Below are 24,296 nucleotides of genomic sequence, written 5' to 3'. Positions count from 1 at the left end.
CCAAAAAGTTCTACTTTGGTTTCATCTGACCACATGACATTCTCCCAATCCTCTGCTGTATCATCCATGTGCTCTCTGGCAAACTTCAGACGGGCCTGGACATGCACTGGCTTCAGCAGCGGAACACGTCTGGCACTGCGGGATTTGATTCCCTGCCGTTGTAGTGTGTTACTGATGGTGACCTTTGTTACTTTGGTCCCAGCTCTCTGCAGGTCATTCACCAGGTCCCCCCGTGTGGTTCTGGGATCTTTGCTCACCGTTCTCATGATCATTTTGACCCCACGGGATGAGATCTTGCGTGGAGCCCCAGATCGAGGGAGATTATCAGTGGTCTTGTATGTCTTCCATTTTCTGATGATTGCTCCCACAGTTGATTTTTTCACACCAAGCTGCTTGCCTATTGTAGATTCACTCTTCCCAGTCTGGTGCAGGTCTACAATACTTTTCCTGGTGTCCTTCGAAAGCTCTTTGGTCTTGGCCATGGCGGAGTTTGGAGTCTGACTGTTTGAGGCTGTGGACAGGTGTCTTTCATACAGATGATGAGTTCAAACAGGTGCCATTCATACAGGTAATGAGTGGGGGACAGAAAAGCTTCTTACAGAGGACGTTACAGGTCTGTGAGAGCCAGAGATTTTCCTTGTTTGAGGTGACCAAATACTTGTTTTCCACCCTGATTTACGAATAAATTCTTTACAAATCCTACCATGTGGATTCATGGATTTTTTTTTCACATTCTGTCTCTCACAGTTGAAGTGTACCTCTGGTGCAAATTACTGACCTCTGTCATCATTTTAAGTGGGGGAACTTGCACAATCGGTGGCTGACTAAATACTTTTTTGCCCCACTGTAGTTTGAGGTGCAGTAGATCATCTTTTGGACCACACAGGTCAGACAGCCTTCTGTACCCAATCATCAGTGAGCCTTGGCCACCCATGACCCTGTTGCTAGTTCACCACTGTTCCTTCCTCGGACCATTTTTGATAGATACAGACCACTGCAGGCTGGGAACACCCCACAAAAGCTGCAATTTTGGAGATGCTCTAACCTGTTCGTCTAGCTATCACAGTTTGTCCCTCGTTAAACTCGCTCAAATCCTCACGCTTGACCATTTTTCTCCTTCATCAGCTCGGGGGACAAATATTCACTTGCTCCCTGATATTTCCCACTAACAGGTGCCATGATGAAGAGATAATCAGTGTTATTTACTTCAGCTGTCAGCGGCCATAATGTTATGCCTGGTCGGTAGGGCTGAACGATTATGGAAAATAATCTAATTGCGATTTTTTGCCCCAATATTGCGATTGCGATGCGATATGCGATTATTTTTTAAGGTCTTTGTCTTCTGTATTATTAAACAAAGACAAGCAATACATCATATAGTATGGCCAATACTATATTACATTAATTTTAAACTGTTCTTTCCTGGAAGACAGACCTCTGTTATGATGACATGAGGTGATGCATGAATTGATGACTGACATTTTTATTTAACTTCTTCAATCACAACAGTATATTTGAACATACACAATAGTTTATTTTTAGCTTACAAACATCTGAGCATAAAGTGCTGACAAGGAACCCTGGTGTAAACATTAAAATGAAAGTCAGTACAATGTGCAGATTGCAGAAATATACATTAAAAAAATCAGTGGCTTTACCACACTCAGTTTTTCGACATCTGTGAACTACTAGACAGTCATTCAATTAAAAAATAATATTAAATAAATAAAACTAATAAATAAAAAATACACACATCTTACTGATCTCTGCAGTCAGTAACATTACACATAAAGTGCAAACATAATAGCAATTGTATAAACACACACACAAACACGCCTTTAAAGTTTAAAGGCGTGAAATTGGACGGTCTAGCCTTCTGATTAGCGTCACCGCTGTCTCAGTGGCGTTTAATAAACTCGGCCGTCTGCTTCTTGCTATCTAAAATATAACCAGACACTGGCGTAAATTCTCGACTGTCTCATACTTCTGTTTAATAAGTTTTCTGTTTGACGTTTAGTCAGCTGTGTGAAAACCAAGGAGGAACCCACCCGGGGGATTAATAAAGTTTTATTTTATCTAATCTAATAACTTTAATCTCAGCCAAACCGATTTACTCACGAACAAACAAAACACTGAAAAAAGCCCAACAATAACATTTTTAGGTTGTCTAAGTGACTTATATATTACGTTTAACCCGAGCAGCGAAACTCCGCGGTGATCTGAAAATGATGTGCCGGGAGTTGTGCCGTTCTCGGCCGCATCAGTAACCCTCGAGCTCCCGGCTAGCTGTCGAGCTGGTGGGTAGCAGACGCCTCTGAAAACGTCGAAGCACTTTTGCAAATATGGGATATCTTGATAAACCGAGCAGATATTTGATGTTTACACAACTACTTTCTCGCCTGAAAATATGTTAAAAGTTTATTTTGTGACCCAGAAAGATTAGTATGAGTAATTTTAAAACTTAGTAGCGGCCGCCATTGCTGGAAACTGGAGTTTGGCTGGGCCGCGCTATGAATTCTGGGATATGGTAGTAATTTGGACAGCCTTCGGCGCGTCGCTGTGACGTAATCGGTCTACAAATGCGGCCTCAGGAGGATGCAGCCCATGAATTTGGACATGTCCAGAGTATAATCGCAGCCTTTGCGGTTAGAAAATTGCACTTGATCATGTCGCGATATTATCGCAAATGCGATATATCGTTCAGCCCTACTGGTCGGTGTACGGCGAAAAGTACATTTCCTCGACTGTCACTGGACGGCTGTCACAAGGGTTTATCATATGGCCAAATGCACAATGCACTAGATTACATATTATAACAAGCAGCAGCAAAACCTCATTAATATATTTTCTACACACTGGCATTGCAATATTTTTGTAGGGGATCAACCAAATATGTTTAGCGCAAGTCAGCAAAGAATGCATGAAAAAAAGAGCATAAATTAAAATATAGGCACAGAGTAGCCTTGAATAATCTCTCAGTGTTCCCTGAGGGGACTTGCTGGAGAGAGAGAGCTGCTATCTTCCTCACTTTCTTGATATCCCCACTAGTTGGCAAACTGAGAGATTTTCCAGTCCTACACATTGGAAGCTTAGACGTGTGAGCGAAGGACTGAAGATGCATATGTTATTCAATATAAACAACCCACAGCGAGCAACACAGGCACGATTAGGAGGAGGAGGAGGATGGAAATGAGGAGACGATGAGCTGATGTTATGATACTGAAATCAAGTGTTATTGTTCTTGAATGACTCAAACTGAAGCTGTGACAGCTGTGTTCACACATGAAGGATGATGAGCAGCTTTGTACAAAGATAACAGTTATCATGAGTCGTGTGCAATGGGCACCAGGTTTCAGGAAGAACGCTCAATGGCGCTCAGACAACAGACGAAAAAATGGGAGCATAAAGAGGAAGACAAGAAGATTACACAAGCACACGGGCCGCAAACATTCTTCTTTTCTTACAGCTGGTAGCAGAACAATGCGTGAAGATAATCAGGTACAATAGCAACACAGAAGGTTTTAGTGTCCTTGTGCTTTTCTCTTGCTGCAAATCTATTTCTACATAATAAAGAAACATAGTTTATATGGATAAATTATGTTTGCTACCCTCATTAGGCGGGATAATGATCAATAACTTCATCTGGCGGCTGTAAACAAAGCTGGGTAACTATGCCAAGACGCATGCAGTGACTGCCCTGGTGTTTCTCCAATCCTCAGCCTGTTGGATGAGTTGATTCATTGCAGAGTGCAGCTCACCTTTACAGGTTTCACTGGTTTGAATTTATGACTCAAGGGGATTACTTCCATTTATCTTCAAGGATGATCTCAGTACATTTGCACTATATATCATATGTTGGGTGTTTGAGTATGTAATAAATGATAAGAAATATGTGTTTGGTACGTGGATGTGGGTCTTTACATTCTCTGGAGTTCATACAGTGTTAAAGATAGATCCTTACAGTAAAACACTCAGTCATACATTTAAGCCGTTTTCACACATGCACGGCAGGCCTGAACTTTTCAATATCAGCAGTGGGAACGGCATTAAACAGTGTTTTCTTTTTAACCCGTGTGGTCCTTGTTTGTGGCAATTAACTAAATGCAGGCAATTATCTAGAGAGTTAAAAGCAAGCGAGCAGGCATCGTATGTCCTGCTGTGCGCTACATGTCAGAAGGGACCACCAGAGTTCATGTGTGAAAACGACTTAATACTTACCGGGTAAATAGGTGAAGCAGATGACTTCAGCTGTACAGAAGTTTGGTATGCTGTAAGACTGAAGCATCCACACCATTCACAGTGAAAAAAAGCAGTGTGGAATGAGCCCACTCACCTTAATAAGGGGGTTGATGACACCGACATTGGCACTGGAGTTAAAGACCTTGTTGAATCCCGTCTCTCGGTTGACCAACTCCAGCTGGTAGAACTTCTTGTCATCCTATATAAAAAAATGACAACATGTTGCAGTCAAACTCCACCCCAATCAAAACACACTCCACTATTCTTCTGTCTGTTTGCCAACACACATTTTTAATAGTCACAGTTTCATAAAGTTTGCATTCCCTCAGTATTTTCAACTAAAACTACACCAAATCAATAATTTCTTGACTCACTGTCCTGCATTCGAAGGATAAGCAAGCGCACATACACGATCCTGTTTACACACATGGATTCATAATTTAAAGAATAACAAAGTGAATTGTGGATCAGCATCTTGAAAAAAGTCTACTGAGATCCCGACTGACACACAGCAGAACCACAAAGGGCGGTTCCACATTAAGACTTCATGAAGTTATCAGCAGCATGCTGCAAAGACACAGGTCCTCCACAGTGCCTCGAAGGGCCACGCACAAGGAGTGAGAGTGAAGAAGTAGAGACATCGCTCAAACCGAGTTCTGCTTATCAACATTTAACTGCATCGCAGGATCTTTATCAAATCCCAAAGACGCAGCTTGCTCGCTAACTTTTCTTTCCTAAGTAAACAACATCTGCTGGTCGAGACCCTTACATGCAGTCAGATGAAGGAACTTTCAAAGAAATACATTTTTAACCCTGAGAACTGTTGACTGTTTGACCTCGCTTCCAGCGATTAATCCTTGATTTAGACTTTCTCACGAACTGCATGTCTATTTTTCAGTTTACTCCTCAGAGACTATCCCATGCCAAGATCTGGACTCATGGACCCCCGCGTCTACTCACCACCAGCTTTTTGACCAGAGCTTCTCTTTCAGTCACCATCTCTCTGAGCTCTGCGATCACATGCAGGTCTTCTGGTCGGCTTTCTCTGTTTCTTAACTTCTCCTCTGTGCCCTCCAACCTGGACGCACCCAGGAAACATTAAGAGTTAAATAAACAGGAACAAAGTGTGGCACCAGAGAGACAAAAGGAAGACAAAACAGAGACAACTTTGATCTATCTTGAAACAGTAGCAGCCCAAAAGAGCCACAGAAGAGGTTTCATCACACGGTTTTATGTCTTACAGTATTTGTAGAGCAGAAATCTTGTCTTTGAGGACCTCCTGGGCCTTGTTGAAGTCAGCCAGCATGATTTGTGTTTCTCTCTGATGGATTGCATTGAGCTCCCCCATCTCTCGCTCGTGTCTCTTTGCAAGGTCTTGTTCATGAGCTCTGCAGCAAAGACAGAAGTCATAAATGAATAAATCATTAGGCGAACTTTTCTGCTAGATGCATATTTCCTAAAGTGCCACCAAGTATCACAAGTTTACACTTAAATAATAATCACTTTGGGACTTTTCCTCTGCCTCTATACCAGTACATTTAATTTCCCGGAAGGGGGACCTGTGACATTGACATCGCATTTCAGTAAATTATAGAGGCCGACAGCAAGATGTGCAGCTGCAAAGTGAACTCTGCTGGGACACAAAGCACAGCTGGTACAGGGAGCATCCGGTCCCTCAGTGCTTACTGTGTCAATGTCAGAGTGTTAATTTATGTGTCTGCAATCTAAGTTAAAGAACGTAATGAAGAGTGTGCTTCATTTACATATGGGGACCATTAGAATTAAACTTCCTATAAGAAATGTGAAGAAGCAGAGCCAGGGTTACTGGCACAGGCTGCCAACGCTTGCACGAGTAGCGGACGAACATCCGTCTTTAATGGCTGTGGTTTTGCTTTCACATTTTCTTTTTAGCATCACTCACTCATTAAAGTAACTGTTTTTACAAGCTTAACACTGGACAGTAGCACTCAAACCACTAGAAAAGGGCATTTCAGCAATTCTTGAGGAATTTTAATTTAAAAAAAACTATCCTAATATAATTAGTGTTTTCTCACATTGGGGCAGACAAATATGACAGAAAGTCTGTGTTACGAACAACAAATTAAGCTTGAAAGACGCTGACATTTACCCTGTTGGAATACTTCATTAAAGCTGGAGAAGCAAACATAGTCACAGTGGTCTTTAGGTTATAAAAAAGAGCACGGGAGTCAAAATGCGGTAGGCAAAAGACTTTGTGGCGTTTTTCCACGCAAGAAAAATGAAACCAGTGCACGAGTGCCTTAACTTGCATTCTAGCCACCAGATGGCGACAGTGGTGGCTACAAAAAGACTGGATCCTACAGAAACCTATGGTTTGTGTGTTGACCTCTATAAACATTTTCCTGCTGAGTTTATGAGCCAATTTTGGATCTTATTAAATAAAAAATTAAGTCTGTTTTGTAAATCTTGATCATCCCATGTTCCAAAACGGAGGATTATCTGGGCTATGCTGATTGGCTAGCCACCTGTGACTGACAATGAGGGTATAATATGCAGACAGACCAAGCCCTGCTCCAAACCAAGATTAAATACCATGAATGTCTTCATGGTAGCTACATCCATCTTTTATACTGCCTGTCGTAAAGCTGGAAGGCAACACTGATTCATTTTAAGTCAATACAAACTCTGCTGGCTTAGAACAGATAGGCTGGAGTTGTGGAAGCAGGCGTGTAAAACATGAAACTCTGAGCTGAGAGGTCCTTTACCCACTTTATCTAAAGCATGATGCTGATAACGCTGTGCTTGATTTAGAGCAAAACATGTTTAAAGTTCACCAGAAACTGATCAGAATACAGTATTAATATAAATAAATGCTTACACTGATAGATCTGGACATCTATAGACTTTGTTGTTTTACTGGGTATTATATAGCTATGGCTTCAATAAACAAAGTACTGGTGTTTTAACTGAAATGGTCAGACAGAGCTACACTGGAAAAAAATTTACATATGTGAAAATGAAATAAAAATATATTTTTAGACTGTGAAAAACACGTCTAATGTAAAGTGGCTTGAAAAAACTGCACTTATGAATAAACGTGACTTTTTTCAGTAAATCCTCAGAAAAAGACTAAAAATACAGACGCAAGTTTAACATGATTTCACAAATGTGATGTCATCTTTACTTAAAAGGCAGCTGTGAAATTCTAGTTTTATGCTGTGAATGCATATTTAAAATTGGATGGTTGATGCAAAAATTTCACAAATATTATTTACTTAAATACTCTTATATAAGCAAGAGTATTTAAGGGTAATGGGAGGATAATGTCTGCTGAGCTACTGAACCTTATCTGATGGTTAGCTTCGCTGCGGACCCGCAGCACCTCTTTGCCCTTCAGCTCCAGCTCTCTGGTTAGCGTGTCGATGGTCTCGTTCAGAGAGTGAATCTCATGGTCCAGATCGGTGATACGGTTGCTACGGGAACACAGCTCCGCTTGCAGGTCTGAGATACGAATTAAGAGATCTTGTTCCTAGAGGATGCACATAAGACAGAATAGGCAGTTATTTGCTAGAAGGCTTTTAAACCTTGAGATCACTTAGGGCGAAACACTGAGAGACAAGAACAAAAACAGAACTAAACCACTGTCAGTGTCACCTGCTTTTGGCTGTGCTCCATGGCTTTCTCTAGCTCTCGTTTGGTGGCAGCGTGTTCTTTGAGGTGGATTTGCTTCAGATGCTCGATGGCTGTCGCGTGGAGGTGGTTCAGTTCTGCACGAAGAGAGGCTGCAGGAAAGAGACGCCACAGGTAATGTGAGGGATCATTTCTTATGTAGTTTATGTAGAAAAATGACAACAGTGCGAAGAAATGAAAGATATTCTCATGTTTTGTGACTCCTTTCCTACATCGTACTTTCACGACTTATTCTTTTAGTTGGTTTAATATTGGAGGCAACTACTGAGATCAATTTTATCACCTAGCACATGTTCACAGATCTCAGAAAGCTGATTTCACCATTAGTTAATTTCATCCTGGTTTCCTAAAGCGTCTTACGATTTAACCACCAAATGTTTCTTTCTTCTCCTATTCTTCTAAACAGCAATAGGCAGATAATGAAGGTGATTTTGTTGTAATCACTATGGACAAAAACATCATCACAGCAGGCCGAAACAGAACCAGAACGTCTCAGTAGGTAGAAACACAATCACCAAAGGGTGGGGAAAAAATCATTGCTGCAATTTAAAACCACGCCACAGAGCGAGCCTGGCAGTGTGGGAACAACCCCGATCGATAACTACAAACCTAGACGTGTCAAAGCCACGTTTACTATATCTATCATCATTTACCCAGCTTTGCTTTCCCCTCGTCCTCCAATTCAAATCGCAGTGTCTGCAGCTCCTGGTCCGACTGCTGTCTGAGGATTTCTAAAGTCCTCCTGTGGGCCTCCTTCAAAGCGTGAACCTCCTCCCGCTGCTCCTGCTTTAGACGTTCCTCGAGGGCCTGGCAGACGGCACGGCGAGGGAGATTAAAGAGGATAGAGGGACGGAAAGGAAGGAGAAGAGAAAGGACAAAGATGACAAGACACAATATGTTACATGAAAAATATGGTTTTGAGAAAAGTGTAGTTTGGATGTCTGACTCAATATTTCCTTTTTATTTTTGGCTGAAAAATAAAAGTGAAATGTTGTAAAAAGAAAGCCAGAAGACAAAGAGAGAAAATGAACAGTGTAATCGAACCACAGCTCCAAGCTGGTTTTGAGTAACAGACTGGCACAGGAAAAGTGACAATATTAAGAACACACAAAGACTTTTGGAGACTGTCCCACTATGTACTGCATAAAAAAAGGAAGCTACTCAGCTTCAGGAAGCAGAACTGACAGCGAGATCCATCAACAGGCTGAAAATGACTAAAGAGTGTAAGTATAAAATCACTGAGCTTTTTGACACATCCTCTCAGTGCCACATAACGAAAAAAAAAAACTACCTCAACCATAATTTATATCGTTTGGCTCATTTTAATATTACTTAACAAGAAAATTGGTGAAATTAAAGTAAATGATCCAAATAAAATGGCTCAGAAAGCCGGGAATTTCCTCAGGGGTTTGATTGTGCTATGAATCTTCTGCACTTCTTGACTCTGTGGCAGACATAAAAGGATCATTAAACAATATTAGAAAAGCTCAAAAACTTTTTTACTTGGTCTCAAGTAGTTTTGTTGACCAGCACTCGCTGAACTTCACAATGGATACTCTGCTACACGTAATCATTGCTGTGCTGTGGACTATATTGGAAATTCAAATTGCAGCACCTTCCACACTATAATTTCCTCTCTGGAAGAAATAACGTCAGAAACTAGAAGCTCCCAGGACGACAAATCAAGTTGTGTACCTCTTATAAAGCACTATTTTAAGGACTTTTGCTGATCACAGACTGCTACATACATAAAAAAAAGTAGATAAGAACACAGGTGAAAAGAGAGGAACAGCAGCTGCAGATTTCTGTACTGAAAGTCACATTTTTACAGAACTATAAAAAGACACAGGATACAGCCAGAGGAGCACATGAACTAATTTGATGATTTAAAAGTAAAACTCTTATTTTTGTCAGTCTTTTTCTTTCATTTTTTTTATAATGGTAATAGGCGTTTACTTGTGTATTACAAAGTTCACGGGAAGCGACATTGTGGATATATCAGCTACTGAAGCACAATTCTCTACTCTCCTGCCGATAGACAGCTAAAGGACACTTTAATTCTTTAATTTAAGTTTAGCAGCAAGTTTTTAGTTTGTTCTCCTCCCTAATGGAGGGAGTGTGTACTCTGTCTGTTTGTCCACAGTTTTCAAAACAGCATTTTCAGATTTTCTGTGATGGTGATACCGATAACAGCAACATATTAGGCCTTGGGGGACATGATTACATATGCTGGCTAAACATGAGCTTGACTGCTGTCCCTATGATGTTGCTATGATGTCACCATGATGACATAACGGGTTGACATCATCATGTTGTAATAAAACATCAGTGTTAATAAACCTGCCCTTTGATAGTTGCGCTCTCTGAGTGGTCTTGTTTTACGTGTTGTTTCACGCTCTTGTATTGATGGATTTAGTCAAAAACATTTCTTCAAGAAATCTCAGTCAACATTACTTCAACACAAGGTCACTGCTTACTCTGCTGTTCAAGCAGCTAAATCAACCTATAAGCAGAGCTAGCTTTGGACAGAATACCAATCATGGTTCACATGCAGTGCTAACCTTTTCATAGTTTTATTGCTGCAGTTGTCACATGTGCTTTGGATGACTTGAAGAAAATATATAAAATATATTTTCTGCTCAAATGTTGCCTTGTAGTCATTTTTAATCACATAGGTAAAAAATACTAGCTAATAGTACGGTACATCATCATCCTGTTTTTGAGTTAACTATCAAATCCATTCACCCACACCAGTCGCAGCAGATGGCTGCCCCTGCCTGAGCTTGGTTCTGCTGGGGGTTTCTTCCTGTTAAAAGGGAGTTTTTCCTTCCCACTTTTGCCTCTTCTTCAAAGGGAGTTGTTTGATTGTTGAGGTTTTCTCTGTATTATTTTCTTTATCTTACAATATAAAGTGCCTTGAAGTGACTTGTGCTGGTCTATATAAATAAGACTGAGTTAAACTGAACATTTATTGATGCCAGACTCGGCTGAGGTGACAGATCAAACCAAATTTTATAAAAAATCGTCACCCTGAAATCTCTGCAACACCAAACTCCAGCCTAGCCATACAGGATCCACCAACATACAGTGTTCTAGAGTCACGTTAATACTACAGTACAAAGCAACAGTAAATCTCTCAAATGCTGCATTCAGTAGTCAAAGGTTTGCTGCTTAAATCATATTTAAAATCACAGATTTTATTAATTTAGTTAGGCATTTTTGCTACTAGAATTACTGCAGCACATTATTGCTTCAGTCACAGCACTTGTTAGTGAACGATGGTAGCATTTAGCAGCTGTTGTTGCTGCACTAGTGAGGCTGTTGAAACTGTCCTCGTGGCACTTTTACTGTGTGTACAAACAGATGAGTTCAAAGAAGACTGCAGTGAAGTCCACAGTGGAACAAGAAAGGCTACTGTAATGTATTTAGTAAAAGCCCCCGAGAAGTTAGTTAGAACTTGCTCTACTTTTCTTTTCAGAGAGAACAAAAGGCAGGTAGTGTCGTGCAACTATGTGACAAATCCCAAGACAACCGATGCAAACCTACATGCTTGCAAATATGTGTGTGTGTGTGTGTGTGTCGTACTCTTATCTGGTGCTGCCTGGCTTCCTCCATGGTGCTGAGGGCACAGCAGTGAGCCTCCTGTAATCGATGCTCTCTCCTCTGATGTTCTCTCTGCATCTCTGCAAACACAGAGATATCAACGTGTACACTGAGATGCATCAACAGCAGACGTGTTTCCATTCTGTTTGACACGATAAGGCAATATGACAATCTGAGCCAGTCGCACAGCGGCAGGAGATGCGCCGCTGAACAGAAGGTGACAACAAAATATTTACACACTCGATGCTCGGACTATTTGTATTAAATATTTAGGTTACATTTCAGATTTTTATTTATTCTTCACAACAAAATAAAAAATCGGTTTCAGCAGTGGTACAGTGCAATGCAGCATGATTTGTCTCGACATGCTGACGATCTCATGCTAGTGAACATCCTGGGCTGTGAATTCAGTTATTTCCCTCATGGATGTTTTGAAGCAGTGATTCCCAAAAGTTTTTAAGGGAGCAGTGGCCCCCTTCATGGCTGCTTGGCTGCAATAATAACAGAAATTCAACTTGAAATTAGTAGTATGCACAGTTACATATTTATATCAATGTAGTTATATAAATATGGAATTAAAACAGGAAATAGGAGGTGGTATTACTTTATTTTGACCTAAATTTACTTCCCCTGTATTAAAGTTTATGTCCCAGTTAGCCTTACCACTTTGCATATGACTAGGTAGCATTAGCAATTTATAGCCAACATCCTCCTGTGTGGTTTATTTATTTTTAAGACATTTTTCGAGGAATACATCACATTCTCATGGATTCTGATTAGAGTGAAGATTTAAGATTGGGTGGCCCCAATGGATCTTCGGGTTTTTAAGTGGGCTGCAGCACTCTTGACTTTGGGAATGGCTGATTTAGAGGCACGCAGGTTTCCCCTGATAAAACTTGTCAGACTGCAACTCGTCATCTAACAGCTCAAACTGGCTGTTACAGCTCCAACCTTCCTTCTCTTTCAAATTCCCATAATCAAAAAATAAAAAATCTCTTGTTTTAAAGTTTTAAAGTTTTAAAGTTAAAATCACATACAAATGCAAAATCGCTACTTTAAGAAAGTTATTTTAGGATGAAATGTTGAAACTCCAGCGGCAGCTTGTAGCCGCAGTCGCCACGTGGAGGAAGCGCGTGCATACCTTTGAGCTGTTGGCTCAGGAGCTCTCTCTCCTGGTTGAACTGAGACTGCAGCTGTTGGAGAGCTGACTGAGACTGAGACAGCTGCAGCTCCAGGGACTGTTTCAGCAGAGAGATCTGAGGAAAAAGGGACGTAAAGGGGGAAGTAGTAAAAATATGGTGTTTAGGTGTTTATAATGAGCAAAGGCTTATTCAAAAAAAAAAAAGAAAAAAGTAACAAGACAGAACAAATTAGATTAAAAGCAAATGTTAACAGGTCAGCGTGCCCACATCCGATAGAAGCAGTAATTACAGGCTGAACTGCAGGGACAACACTGTGTCTCTCTCCAGGTGGTTCTCTATCTCCAACTGTGCGGCGACATCACATTTAATTTACAAGGAAGACATACCTCCAGGAAAGAAGCAACTCACTTAACAGAGCACACACATTTAATTAAAAAACTCTCTCTTTTGCTCCACTATATTTTTTCCAATGCATCGCTCTTAACCAGGGAGAGAGCCTAGGTTTTTCCCCCTTTTTCTAACAACCACTCCCTGGTGGTGATATTGACACACAGATGTAATAAAACCACTTCAGGGCTGCGGATGAAGATTTCTCCACTCGTGTCAATGAGCTGACAGCCCGTCACGACGACGAGTGACAGCGCGCACGGCCCAATAACAAAAGCCAACAAGCGTAAGCCCCATCAGAGCACGCCAAAGTGTTTTGTTTCGAGGAGATACTGCAGCTATCAGAGGCCTAACTGCCAGTGAGTGGCAGAACTCTCTCAGCCAGACGCCTCCGGCCCTTCACATGCCACTCTTTCTCTGAGCCGCTGCAGTTAAATCCCCCGCAGGGTTTAGTGCTGAAGAAGTACCACATTAGCAAGTGTAAGGTAAGATGGATTTAAAAATGAGAGGATGAGGAGCAGGGCTGGGATGAAGTTTCTGAGGTTCTACATCGGATAAAAAAAGATGGCCTGCACAGTTTATCCTCTCTGTCTACTCCAACTAATCATTTTTACATTTACAGCAAAATAATGGGATGTGTGAGATTAGCAATGTGGAAATACCTTAAGCGACCTTGTTTGCAAAAACATGCACCCAGCCCTCTGTGACTTAATTAAACACAATCCCAAGCGCACAAGTTTTGGCTCGCACAAACTGGAGCCTCGGGCTCGGACCTGGTAATGAAAATATCTTAATGAAAAAGAAGTCATTATAGATAACGACGGCACATCCGCCCAGGCGCACAATACCGCACGGGACCTGCGCTCACTTAAGGGCTTTCAGGAATGTCTTTTTCTACTTTAACAGCACATGTAGCTGCCACGTCCATCAAACATGAGAGGCTAAGGCAGCAAAGGCATAAATGGCTTCACTGAAACAGGTTAATCAAAAATTCAGGACATCAGGGGTGATTTTTAACTACATCTGCTAGTGTGTCTGCACAAAACAGTCAAAAGGGAAATCATTCAATTTTTTCATCCTGTTGAGTCTTGGCAATTCTTTAAAGTTAGTGAGTAAAATTATTCAGCGCCAAATGTCAGTAGATTGCAGATTTTGCAGGCAACTGGGGTCTGTTTTTGTACCCTCACAATTCAAGCGCATAATCCTAGTTACTGTGGCTGCTGTAGGATAGCCACTGTAGCTTTTTTATGTTGTCACAATATATCATATTTGCTTCTTTTTATATCTTGCTTGTTCATTAACTAACTTGTAAAGACTTTGGATACTTTGTTGTTTTTAACTTTAGAATAGAAATAACACTGACACTGGCAATGAAACATGCCAAGAGAGATCAAAAACATTCAATTGAGACTGAATGCTATAAGAGATGCAGCCGGCCGGCATGTCTTTGCTCCTGTGGAAGGCTGTCAGTCCACTGTTTACCTCAGCTGTCAAAGCCGGGTGAGAAGCATCTATCTTTATTTACTCTGGAAGAGGCTATAAAACTTTGTGAAAGGAGTCCAATATGGAGTCAAAAAAGCTCAGTTGTGAATAATGACAGCAATACTGAGGTCCTTTTTGCCACTGTTAGCTGTTAGCCTCTGTTAGCAACTGTTGAAACTGTCTTTGTAATGGTTGCAACTTTTAAGGACTCAGGAACGTCATGACTGAACGCTGATACGATGTGAGAATGCAATCAAACTCTTTATCAGAGGGAAAGTGTGATTTTTAGGACACTTGAGCCAAACATTACATATGTAACGTCAGCCCAGGGGCGGGAAATTCCAGGCCTCGAGGGCCGGTGTCCTGCAGGTTTTAGATCTCACCTTGGGTCAACACACCTGAATCACATGATTAGTTCGTTACCAGGCCTCTGGAGAACTTCAGGACATGTTGAGGAGCTAATTTAGCCATTTAAATCAGCTGTGTTGGTTCAAGGACACATCTAAAACCTGCAGGGACACCGGCCCTCGAGGCCTGGAGTTGCCCACCCCTGCGTTAGCTTGTAACTAGCTGTTGTTGTTTAGCCATAACAGTTGTCAGCTGTCTGGAGATGGGCCAGTTGCTTGTCTAATCTGCAGACAATAAGTGATTGTGGCAGACTGGTATGGAAAGAACAAATGCATTAACCATGTTTTATTAGTCTGTTTACTCTGATGTAGCAGAAGAAAAGTAAATGCTTAAAATTAATGGCTGTACCTTTAAATCACAATTGATTTTCTGAAAAAATGGGAAACATTTTGATTGGATTTGGTATGCATCTTCATTTCCAGTTAATAAACAAAACTACCCTATCAATCACAGGGGTTTTCCTGGAAAAACAAACCCTTACTTTTAGACTAATTGTGCTGACAGTTGTAGCTGCCCCTCAAGACCCTCTCCTAGCCAGGAAAGGCCCTGCATCTACTTAAATTTAGATCTGTATTGAAATTTATTAAAATAATAAATTCAGCAATATGGCAGTTGTCCCACCATTAAATCCATCACACAGCAACCAAGAACAGAGTCCCACCATGCTCACTGCTCTGCTGTTCTGAGCAAGCTGAGCATCTGGCAGGCTGGAGGGTCGGCGTATGAAGTATTAACACTGATCAAAAGAAATGCCGAAGAGCAGTAGTTGCTACTGGAATTACTTTTTGACTGAAAGAGAAATTGTACACACCATGAGGGTGGAATGTTGATGCAATTATGGGATTGGTGTTGTCTGAATGCACAATAACTTGAATTTGTAAGGATGATACAGAAGAGGTGCAGAGACACAGAGAAGCACTGACAGCCTTAAAACCACACCAGGAAAGTAACAATCTAATATAATATCCCCTTCTCTGATAAATAAAGCGGAGAATTTATTATTCTTAGCGTTATTAATGGGTAATCGACCAATATACAGCCATCATATTTCCGTTATCACTCTGACAGATGCTAGTTGTAATCATGGCTTATGTGTGAACAGTTTGAGATTTGTCCTTAAAATGCAACGTGATGTGTTATATCTGAGGGGACTGCGAGTTTCTCTTTGCATTGTGACTGATGAGTCTCTGAGCCCCCGGTAGGGCTGGTGTTTCTGCAGAGCTGTAAGTAGGTCAATACCGTGCAGATCACTGTAATAATACTTTCGTGCTTTTGTCTTCATAGTGGCCCAGCTTGCATGTCTGCTGTTTTTTCTAGTTAATCTTTGTGCAAGACTATGATTGAAAGTATTACGGGGATAAGCTAAAACATTCCTAACTGGGCTTTCAAATTAAATTTAAATATTTTGGGTTGAAAAGGATCTTTTAAGCATGAATTAAACTACTTGGGAATGTTTTTTTCAGGTGATGTTCATGTAGCCTTTGAAAGCATGGTCTTGGATTTTGAAAATTATGCTTATCTGCACTTCACTTTAATGCTGTACTGGTGCCCCCGGCCATATCAAACTCAGAGCAATTCAATTCCAGAAGTTCTCTGGGTGAAATCCTCTACCTCTGGTTGGTGGCCAATACCATCTACCAGAGGTCCGAGGAGAATGGCCAAACTGCTTTAAACTGACAGGGAGGCAACCACTTATAGTAAATAATCACTTGTAACAAGTGAGTCTGCAGAAGAGCATCTCTACATGCAAATGTTAAAGCAGAAGACCACACTGGATGCCGCTCCTTCCAGCTAATAACAGGAAACTGAGGTTATAATTCTCCAGAATTGGACAACAGAAGATTAGAAAACACTGCCTGCTTTGATAAATCTTGACTCCTGCTGCAACATTTAGATGGTAGGGTGTGAAACCGGTGTGTACAACATGAAAGCAGGGATCCATCCTGCCTTGTATCAATGATTTATGACGCTCGTGGTGCAATGGAGTAGAGAATATTTTCTTTACAGACTGTGGACTCGTCAGTACCAGGTAGGCATCATTTAATTGCCACAGCCTACGTGCGTATTTACCCAAAGCTCAAATCATCTCAAACTGTTTTTTTGGACATTCAGTTCACTGAACCCAAATGGGCTCCACAATCACCAGATCCCAATCTAATAGAGCACCTTTGTGATGAGGAACTCTGTGATGCTGTCGTGTGAATATGGACAAAAATCTCTGAAGAATTTATCCAGCACTTTGTTGAAATTATGCCGCGAGGAATGAATGCAGATCTGAAATCAAAAGAGGTACTAGCAAAGCACATTTAAAGAGATTCCGGTAAGTGTATATACACTTAATAATATCCGTGGATTACAGTATTACATATACACACATTAGCCATCTTTTCTGTTGCTCCTAAACCAACCCCCCCCCCCCCCCACACACACACAGCCCTGTGAGGGCAAAAAAAAGACACACATGCAGAGGCTCACATATAGTACACATACAGTGTAAGCTCCTTAGATATCTGATCTGTGATATTGTTTGAAGTTTATTTTTAGCCACTCGGCACTATAACTTTAAAATGCTTCTTTTTATACTGTGACCCACATTTACATGATTCCTAATCTGGCATCTATAATCTGCAGATGCTGCAGATAAGAAATGATGCTCCCTAAAGAGCCCACTATGAAATTCCATCTTAATTATTACAGCCACATCAATGAGGACTGCTTCCTTTCATCTTAAAATGATACCATATCTATAGCTGAAACAAATAGGTAGCAATCATTTATTTGGATATTTGGTGATTCTTTTGAAAACTGCCACCTTAGCTTGCACATTTTTTTCAATTAAGCAAATAAATATTTACATTTTAGTCTGCAGAACAAACGATTTCTGGAGTAATTAAGAAACTCCAACACAGTAGCTATATCAAAGGTCAAAGGTCCATCGCAGAGCCGCCGACCACAAACAGATGTCTCAAAACCAAAGGACAAGTTTTCTTTGGTAAACGAAAATATTTTATGAAGAAGAACAAAACTTTGTGTGAAACAGAATCTCTTGTATCTTGTGTTGGAGTTAAAGTCAGATCACTCTTTAACTTTGTCTCGTTTTGCCGTGAGCTGCTTTTGTCACGGTTTTGGTTGGGGGCGTCTGAAAAGTTGCCAAGCTGGCACTGGTGACTCCAGCTTGTCAGAAAATGTTTATCTGGAGCCACCAGCGTCTTGGCAAACTCAGGACGAGCCTCTTTGAGGTTTCAGTTGTGACTCAGCTCTGAATTACCCAGAGACAGTATGCTCTGCAGGAACGGCTACATGAGTCTAAGCAGACGAGCGTCTGAGCTCCCAAACCAGCGTCAAACGGCTCGCTCTGTTCCTACAGTGCTTTCATTCTGACCCTAGCAGCTAACTTCAGTCCTCATAAGATAAAATCTCCCGAACTGTAGCTACTGGAACATCTGAAGGAGCATTAATTTCAAAGGCTTTCTTTAAAGAACCTATTTAAAGGCTGCAAATACATAGCATGCATACAGGGAGTGCAGAATTATTAGGCAAATGAGTATTTTGTCCACATCATCCTCTTCATGCATGTTGTCGTACTCCAAGCTGTATAGGCTTGAAAGCCTACTACCAATTAAGCATATTAGGTGATGTGCATCTCTGTAATGAGAAGGGGTGTGGTCTAATGACATCAACACCCTATATCAGGTGTGCATAATTATTAGGCAACGTCCTTTCCTTTGGCAAAATGGGTCAAAAGAAGGACTTGACAGGCTCAGACAAGTAAAAAATAGTGAGATATCTTGCAGAGGGATGCAGCAGTCTCAAAATTGCAAAGCTTCTGAAGCGTGATCATCGAACAATCAAGCGTTTCATTCAAAATAGTCAACAGGGTCACAAGAAGCGTGTGGAAAAACCAAGGCGCAAAATAACTGCCCATGAACTGAGAAAAGTCAAGCGTGCAGCTCCCAAGATGCCACTTGCCACCAGTTTGGCCATATTTCAGAGCTGCAACATCACTGGAGTGCCCAAAAGCACAAGGTGTGCAATACTCAGAGACATGGCCAAGGTAAGAAAGGCTGAAAGACGACCACCACTGAACAAGACACACAAGCTGAAACGTCAAGACTGGGCCAAGAAATATCTCAAGACTGGTTTTTCTAAGGTTTTATGGACTGATGAAATGAGAGTGAGTCTTGATGGGCCAGATGGATGGGCCCGTGGCTGGATTGGTAAAGGGCAGAGAGCTCCAGTCCGACTCAGACGCCAGCAAGGTGGAGGTGGAGTACTGGTTTGGGCTGGTATCATCAAAGATGAGCTTGTGGGGCCTTTTCGGGTTGAGGATGGAGTCAAGCTCAACTCCCAGTCCTACTGCCAGTTTCTGGAAGACACCTTCTTCAAGCAGTGGTACAGGAAGAAGTCTGCATCCGTCAAGAAAAACATGATTTTCATGCAGGACAATGCTCCATCACACGCGTCCAAGTACTCCACAGCGTGGCTGGCAAGAAAGGGTATAAAAGAAGAAAAACTAATGACATGGCCACCTTGTTCACCTGATCTGAACCCCACTGAGAACCTGTGGTCCATCATCAAATGTGAGATTTACAAGGAGGGAAAACAGTACACCTCTCTGAACAGTGTCTGGGAGGCTGTGGTTGCTGCTGCACGCAATGTTGATGGTGAACAGATCAAAACACTGACAGAATCCATGGATGGCAGGCTTTTGAGTGTCCTTGCAAAGAAAGGTAGCTATATTGGTCGCTGATTTGTTTGTTTTGTTTTTGAATGTCAGAAATGTATATTTGTGAATGTGGAGATGTTATATTGGTTTCACTGGTAAAAATAAGTAATTGAAATGGGTATATATTTGTTTTTTGTTAAGTTGCCTAATAATTATGCACAGTAATAGTCACCTGCACACACAGATATCCCCCTAAAATAGCTAAAACTAAAAACAAACTAAAAACTACTTCCAAAAACATTCAGCTTTGATATTAATGAGTTTTTTGGGTTCATTGAGAACATGGTTGTTGTTCAATAATAAAATTATTCCTCAAAAATACAACTTGCCTAATAATTCTGCACTCCCTGTATGTATTCAAGCATCACTATGGCTTAGAGACAACCTGGTTTAAAAAAAAGAGGCTGTTCCTTTTCTTCTACCTCACTATGACGGGACAAAATTAACACTGTTACAGCTTTTGTTGTTTTCATACCAATTTACTGTTGCTGTGGGAGTTATATGAGTTGTGAAGCAGGTGAAGAAGCTATTTACAGCGTTGCTGTTAATCACATTCACACAGTTATTGAAAGACAGGAATGCCTGTGAGACTTGATTTGGATTTTCTTTTTTTGCTTCAGGCTGTCCTTAAGTCAGGGGTCTGCAACCTTTAACACCAAAGAGCCATTTGGACCCGGTTTCCACGCAAAAGAAAACACTGAGAGCCGCAAATACTTTGTGACATCTAAAATGAAGATAACACTGTATATATTGTTTTTTATCTTTATGCTTTGTGTGAACAACTAAGGTGTGTTGCTTATGAAATCCATGAAGTGCTGCAGAGAAAATTACATTTTTATTTATGTAATTAACACATTTTGAACTCTTAAAGAAATATAACAAAAGGAAAGACACCCAGCTGAACTAAAATGATCCAGCAAACAAAAGCTGCTGTGAGCCGCCACCCTTATATCTCCTTTGTGCTTTTGGAGCCTTGAGCTGACTTTTAAAAAATAATTGGAAAAAAAGCTCTATGCTGCTAAAAGATGAAAAATAGATATTTGCAAAATTCTGCCTAAATATGTATTTTACCTGGTTAATGTGTGTGGCGGGGCGTGGTCTGCAGCGCCGCTGCAGGGGAGGCGGACGCACCTGAGCGGCACCCGCGATCACGCCTCGCCGCCTTAAAGTCTGTGCTCTCTCTGCTGTTGTGTTGTCGGGCTGTGAACTGAAAAGCTACAGCCGGCTGTGTGCGTACAGCAACCGTGTGTGAAAAGTGGTCAATAAAGAGATGCTGAAAAGCGTGTTCATGCAAACATCGTCGGGTCTGCCATGATAAGTTTACAACGGGACTTCTGCTCCTGAACCTCTGCGCACAGCGTCTGCAGATCGGGGCTGTAAGAAGTCACTTTCATCTTTACGCAGGACTGTAAGCTGTCATCTGTGAGGCGTGAGCGGTGTTTGTTTTTAACATAGTTCATGGTGGAGCTGCTGACATAATGTGGATCCGAAGATCCATAACTGGCCTACCTGGGGCTGAAAGTCTCGATAAATGCACGGCGTTTCGGCGGGTACACCGGCTTCCGCGAGTTTGAAGCTTATTTTGAGCGATGAAAAAAATAATAGAATATAATTTTATTTTTTTATTTCAATATCACAATAATCTTCCAATTTAGAAGTACAGGTTTAAAAAAGAACATAAATAAAATACACTTCAGCTAAATACTTCTAATTTATTTTCCCAAACCACGCGGAGCCGCACTCTAAGGACTAAAGAGCCGCAAGCAATTATCAAATAAATCATTGAATTACATCAAGTTTTACTCTGGAATAGACCAAGAAACCTGAAGTAAATGATAAATAATTTCAACTGCTTGTCAAAGAACAAAAAATGCATAAAAAATGAACAACTGCATTCCCGGATACTAACAGAGTTCACCTGCATGTGATATCAATGCTTTATAACATACTGCAAACAGTGATGACTGCAGCATCACCAGCATGTGCTCCCGACCTCATGTTGTAGCTTTTGGTTGTTTACAGAAAACTCAGAAAGCTACTGTTTGTGGGTCTGACTATAAAGGCAAAGTCAAACATACTAACAACGTTGGTTAGTAACTACTATAAGACGAGAGCCAATCGTTTACATGGAAGAAGAAGTTGGTCAAATCAGCCTCTCAGACTGACATGACCTTTTCTTTTCTCTTGGTTCAGGCTGCCATTGTGTTTTTGTTATCATCAGCTGACATAGTAAACGAGTTACTGGGGTCGGTTTGTAAGGCAGCTCTAAGAAAAGAATAAGAGTTTAAGAGTTGCTATGTCAACAGCAAGTCATATTTACTATAGAGCTATTTATCCATCTGGATTGTTTTGGTGTGACGTTCCCAGTTTTTGAGCCATCAGCCATATAAAGGTCTACTTTTGCTTGTATATGATGAAACTAAATGGTACTTACCCTGTGGTTCTCAAAACACTAAAAATACATAAAAAAAAAAAAAGCAGTTTTAAAAATATCTGTAAAAATCATGTCCTTCTCACCACAAGAAGGAAAAAAAGGATCCAGCAACGTCAGATCTCTTTCTGCTGCCTGCCAATTAAAAGAAGTGCGTGACTAGCTAACATGAAAGCTCAGCTGACGGGGGGTCTCTACAATGTTAAAATCTTGCCCTGCTGTCAATTATGTGAGCGTCTCATCATCAGCGGATGAATACTTCCTCCTGACACAGTCGGTGGGTATGGTTTGATAGACAGAAAAATGAAACTGATCAATGTCTGGGGAGAAATGTCTACATGTCTACAGCTGACATCACTGAAATGTTGAACAGCAGGGGTATTCAATTAAAAAGTAAGGAGGTCCGGTTAGAGAAAACAAAGATCCAGAATATCAAAGTTCCATATATGTCATAGTTTAATGCAATACATTTACACTTAGCCTTACAGTTAAATCAATGTCTGTGAAATAAAATAAATACAGTCAATTAATCAACATTTTAACTGTGTTTTAACAGTGTTTATTAAAATGTTCACAACGACCTGGAGGGCACTCTAATAATAAAATAGATATGATAAACAGACAAATGTCTCGTAATTATTTTATGCTTCAGGCTTTCTGGAGTTAAAGCCCTTAAACCTTGTATGTGGTAACCAGAGATGGGCAGTAACGCGTTACTTGTAACGCGTTACTGTAATCTGATTACTTTTTTCAAGTAACGAGTAAAGTAAGGGATTACTATTGCAAAAACAGTAATTAGATTACCGTTACTTTCCCGTAGGAACGCTGAGTTACTGCGTTACTAAAACCGTGATTTTTTGCGAGAATGTCTCATGACAGTGACGTAAGCAAGTGCAACGTTCGTGACAACAGCTGTGTGCAGATCAACAATGTTCATATATCGAGTGCGGGAGAGAGTATGAGCTTGCAGCGTTTAAAGCGTGGAAGTACTGACCTTACTGTGAGTTTGATTCCATAAAAAGTGACAAAAACATTAGTGTCCGCTGTGCGTGGGAAGAAAACTTCTTTTTACAGCGAAAAAAAACCCCTAAACAAGCACCGAGTGCGCTACCACGTAATGGGAAACTCACAGAGAAACTCGCGGATTCTTCAACTGACCGTGGCACACCTGCACCAGGGTAAACCTACGCCTACCCTACTCCTGCTTTACAGGTGAAAATAGAGCAACAGGACCGCTGAGTCTTTGACTTTATTTATGTTCTGCTGTGTTTTACTTGCATCTATTTGAAAGACTGAGTGTAAACACAAAAAAATATTTTATTTTATGTGCTGGAATGTACAGAAAATAGGTTTAAATGTTAAACTAATTTCTTCCAGTCAGAGAATGTTGCATATAATTAAATTTTTGCTTGATGCATAAAGTTAAAAGATTAAAACTAACAAAACAAGTTTAAAAAAAAGGAGACTTTTCCATTTGATTACATTTTGTATGATGGATTATGCAGAAAAAGTAAAATTAGGCTGAAAGATCTATCGCTTTATCACCTCATCATGTTTTTAAAAAGTAACTAAGTAACTAAGTAACTAAGTAATTAATTACTTTTGAAAATAAGTAACCAGCAAAGTAACGGGATTACTTTTTTGCGGAAGTAATCAGTTTTTAGTTACTGATTACTTTTTTCAAGTAACTTGACCAACACTGGTGGTAACCTTACAAAACCAAAACAGGCCGGACCCTCACGTGTCAGTGTCCGCATGTGTGCGTTACCTGCTCCAGCAGGTCTTCGACCTTCCTCTGCCAGCCCTCCCTCGCTGCCATCATCTCCAGCTCTTTTTGCTGGGAGAGCTGAGTCATGGCCGCCTGTTTGTCTGCTTCATACTCCTCGGTCAACTCCTCCTTTAGCAAACGCACTTCTTCCCTACAGAAAGACACAAAGTTTGACTAAATTAATTACATTGTACATTCAGTGTGCGTGTGTGTTCACGCTGCTCGGTTTTGTCCTGCTAAAAGACATCTGTAAATATTGCATGCGTTTATAAACTTGCTTCCGACTGTGTTCATTTCCTATTCGTTCTCATCAATATACATGAGTGTTTTGGGGAGACGCCGACTTGTTGGGATAATAAGTGTGATTGTGAAGAGGGCTGTGAGATGACAGAGACGAATGAGAAAAGACATCAGGGGAGATGGGCTTCCTGTTTTTCTCTC

General features: G+C 40.8%; 1 protein-coding gene across 5 annotated transcripts in view; it reads right to left on the bottom strand.

Annotated features, from left to right (window-relative positions):
• LOC309700732 (protein FAM184A-like) overlaps positions 1–24,296 on the bottom strand; it is an 80,716-nt gene that overhangs the window by 12,170 nt on the left and 44,250 nt on the right. For all 5 annotated transcript variants that reach the window (XM_082524502.1, XM_082524503.1, XM_082524505.1 and 2 more), the window contains exons 14-22: positions 23,856–24,006; positions 12,653–12,767; positions 11,494–11,591; positions 8,562–8,715; positions 7,873–8,000; positions 7,563–7,747; positions 5,481–5,627; positions 5,200–5,317; positions 4,334–4,438 (exon numbers count right to left, since the gene is read on the bottom strand). In XM_082524502.1, coding sequence (XP_082380628.1) covers positions 4,334–4,438; positions 5,200–5,317; positions 5,481–5,627; positions 7,563–7,747; positions 7,873–8,000; positions 8,562–8,715; positions 11,494–11,591; positions 12,653–12,767; positions 23,856–24,006 — 1,201 coding nt within the window. The remainder of the gene's footprint in view (positions 1–4,333; positions 4,439–5,199; positions 5,318–5,480; positions 5,628–7,562; positions 7,748–7,872; positions 8,001–8,561; positions 8,716–11,493; positions 11,592–12,652; positions 12,768–23,855; positions 24,007–24,296) is intronic.

The sequence above is a fragment of the Aulonocara stuartgranti genome (assembly GCF_965226115.1).
Source record: "Aulonocara stuartgranti genome assembly, chromosome: 23".
Classification (NCBI taxonomy): domain Eukaryota; kingdom Metazoa; phylum Chordata; class Actinopteri; order Cichliformes; family Cichlidae; genus Aulonocara; species Aulonocara stuartgranti.
This window is presented reverse-complemented; position numbering and strand designations above follow the sequence as displayed.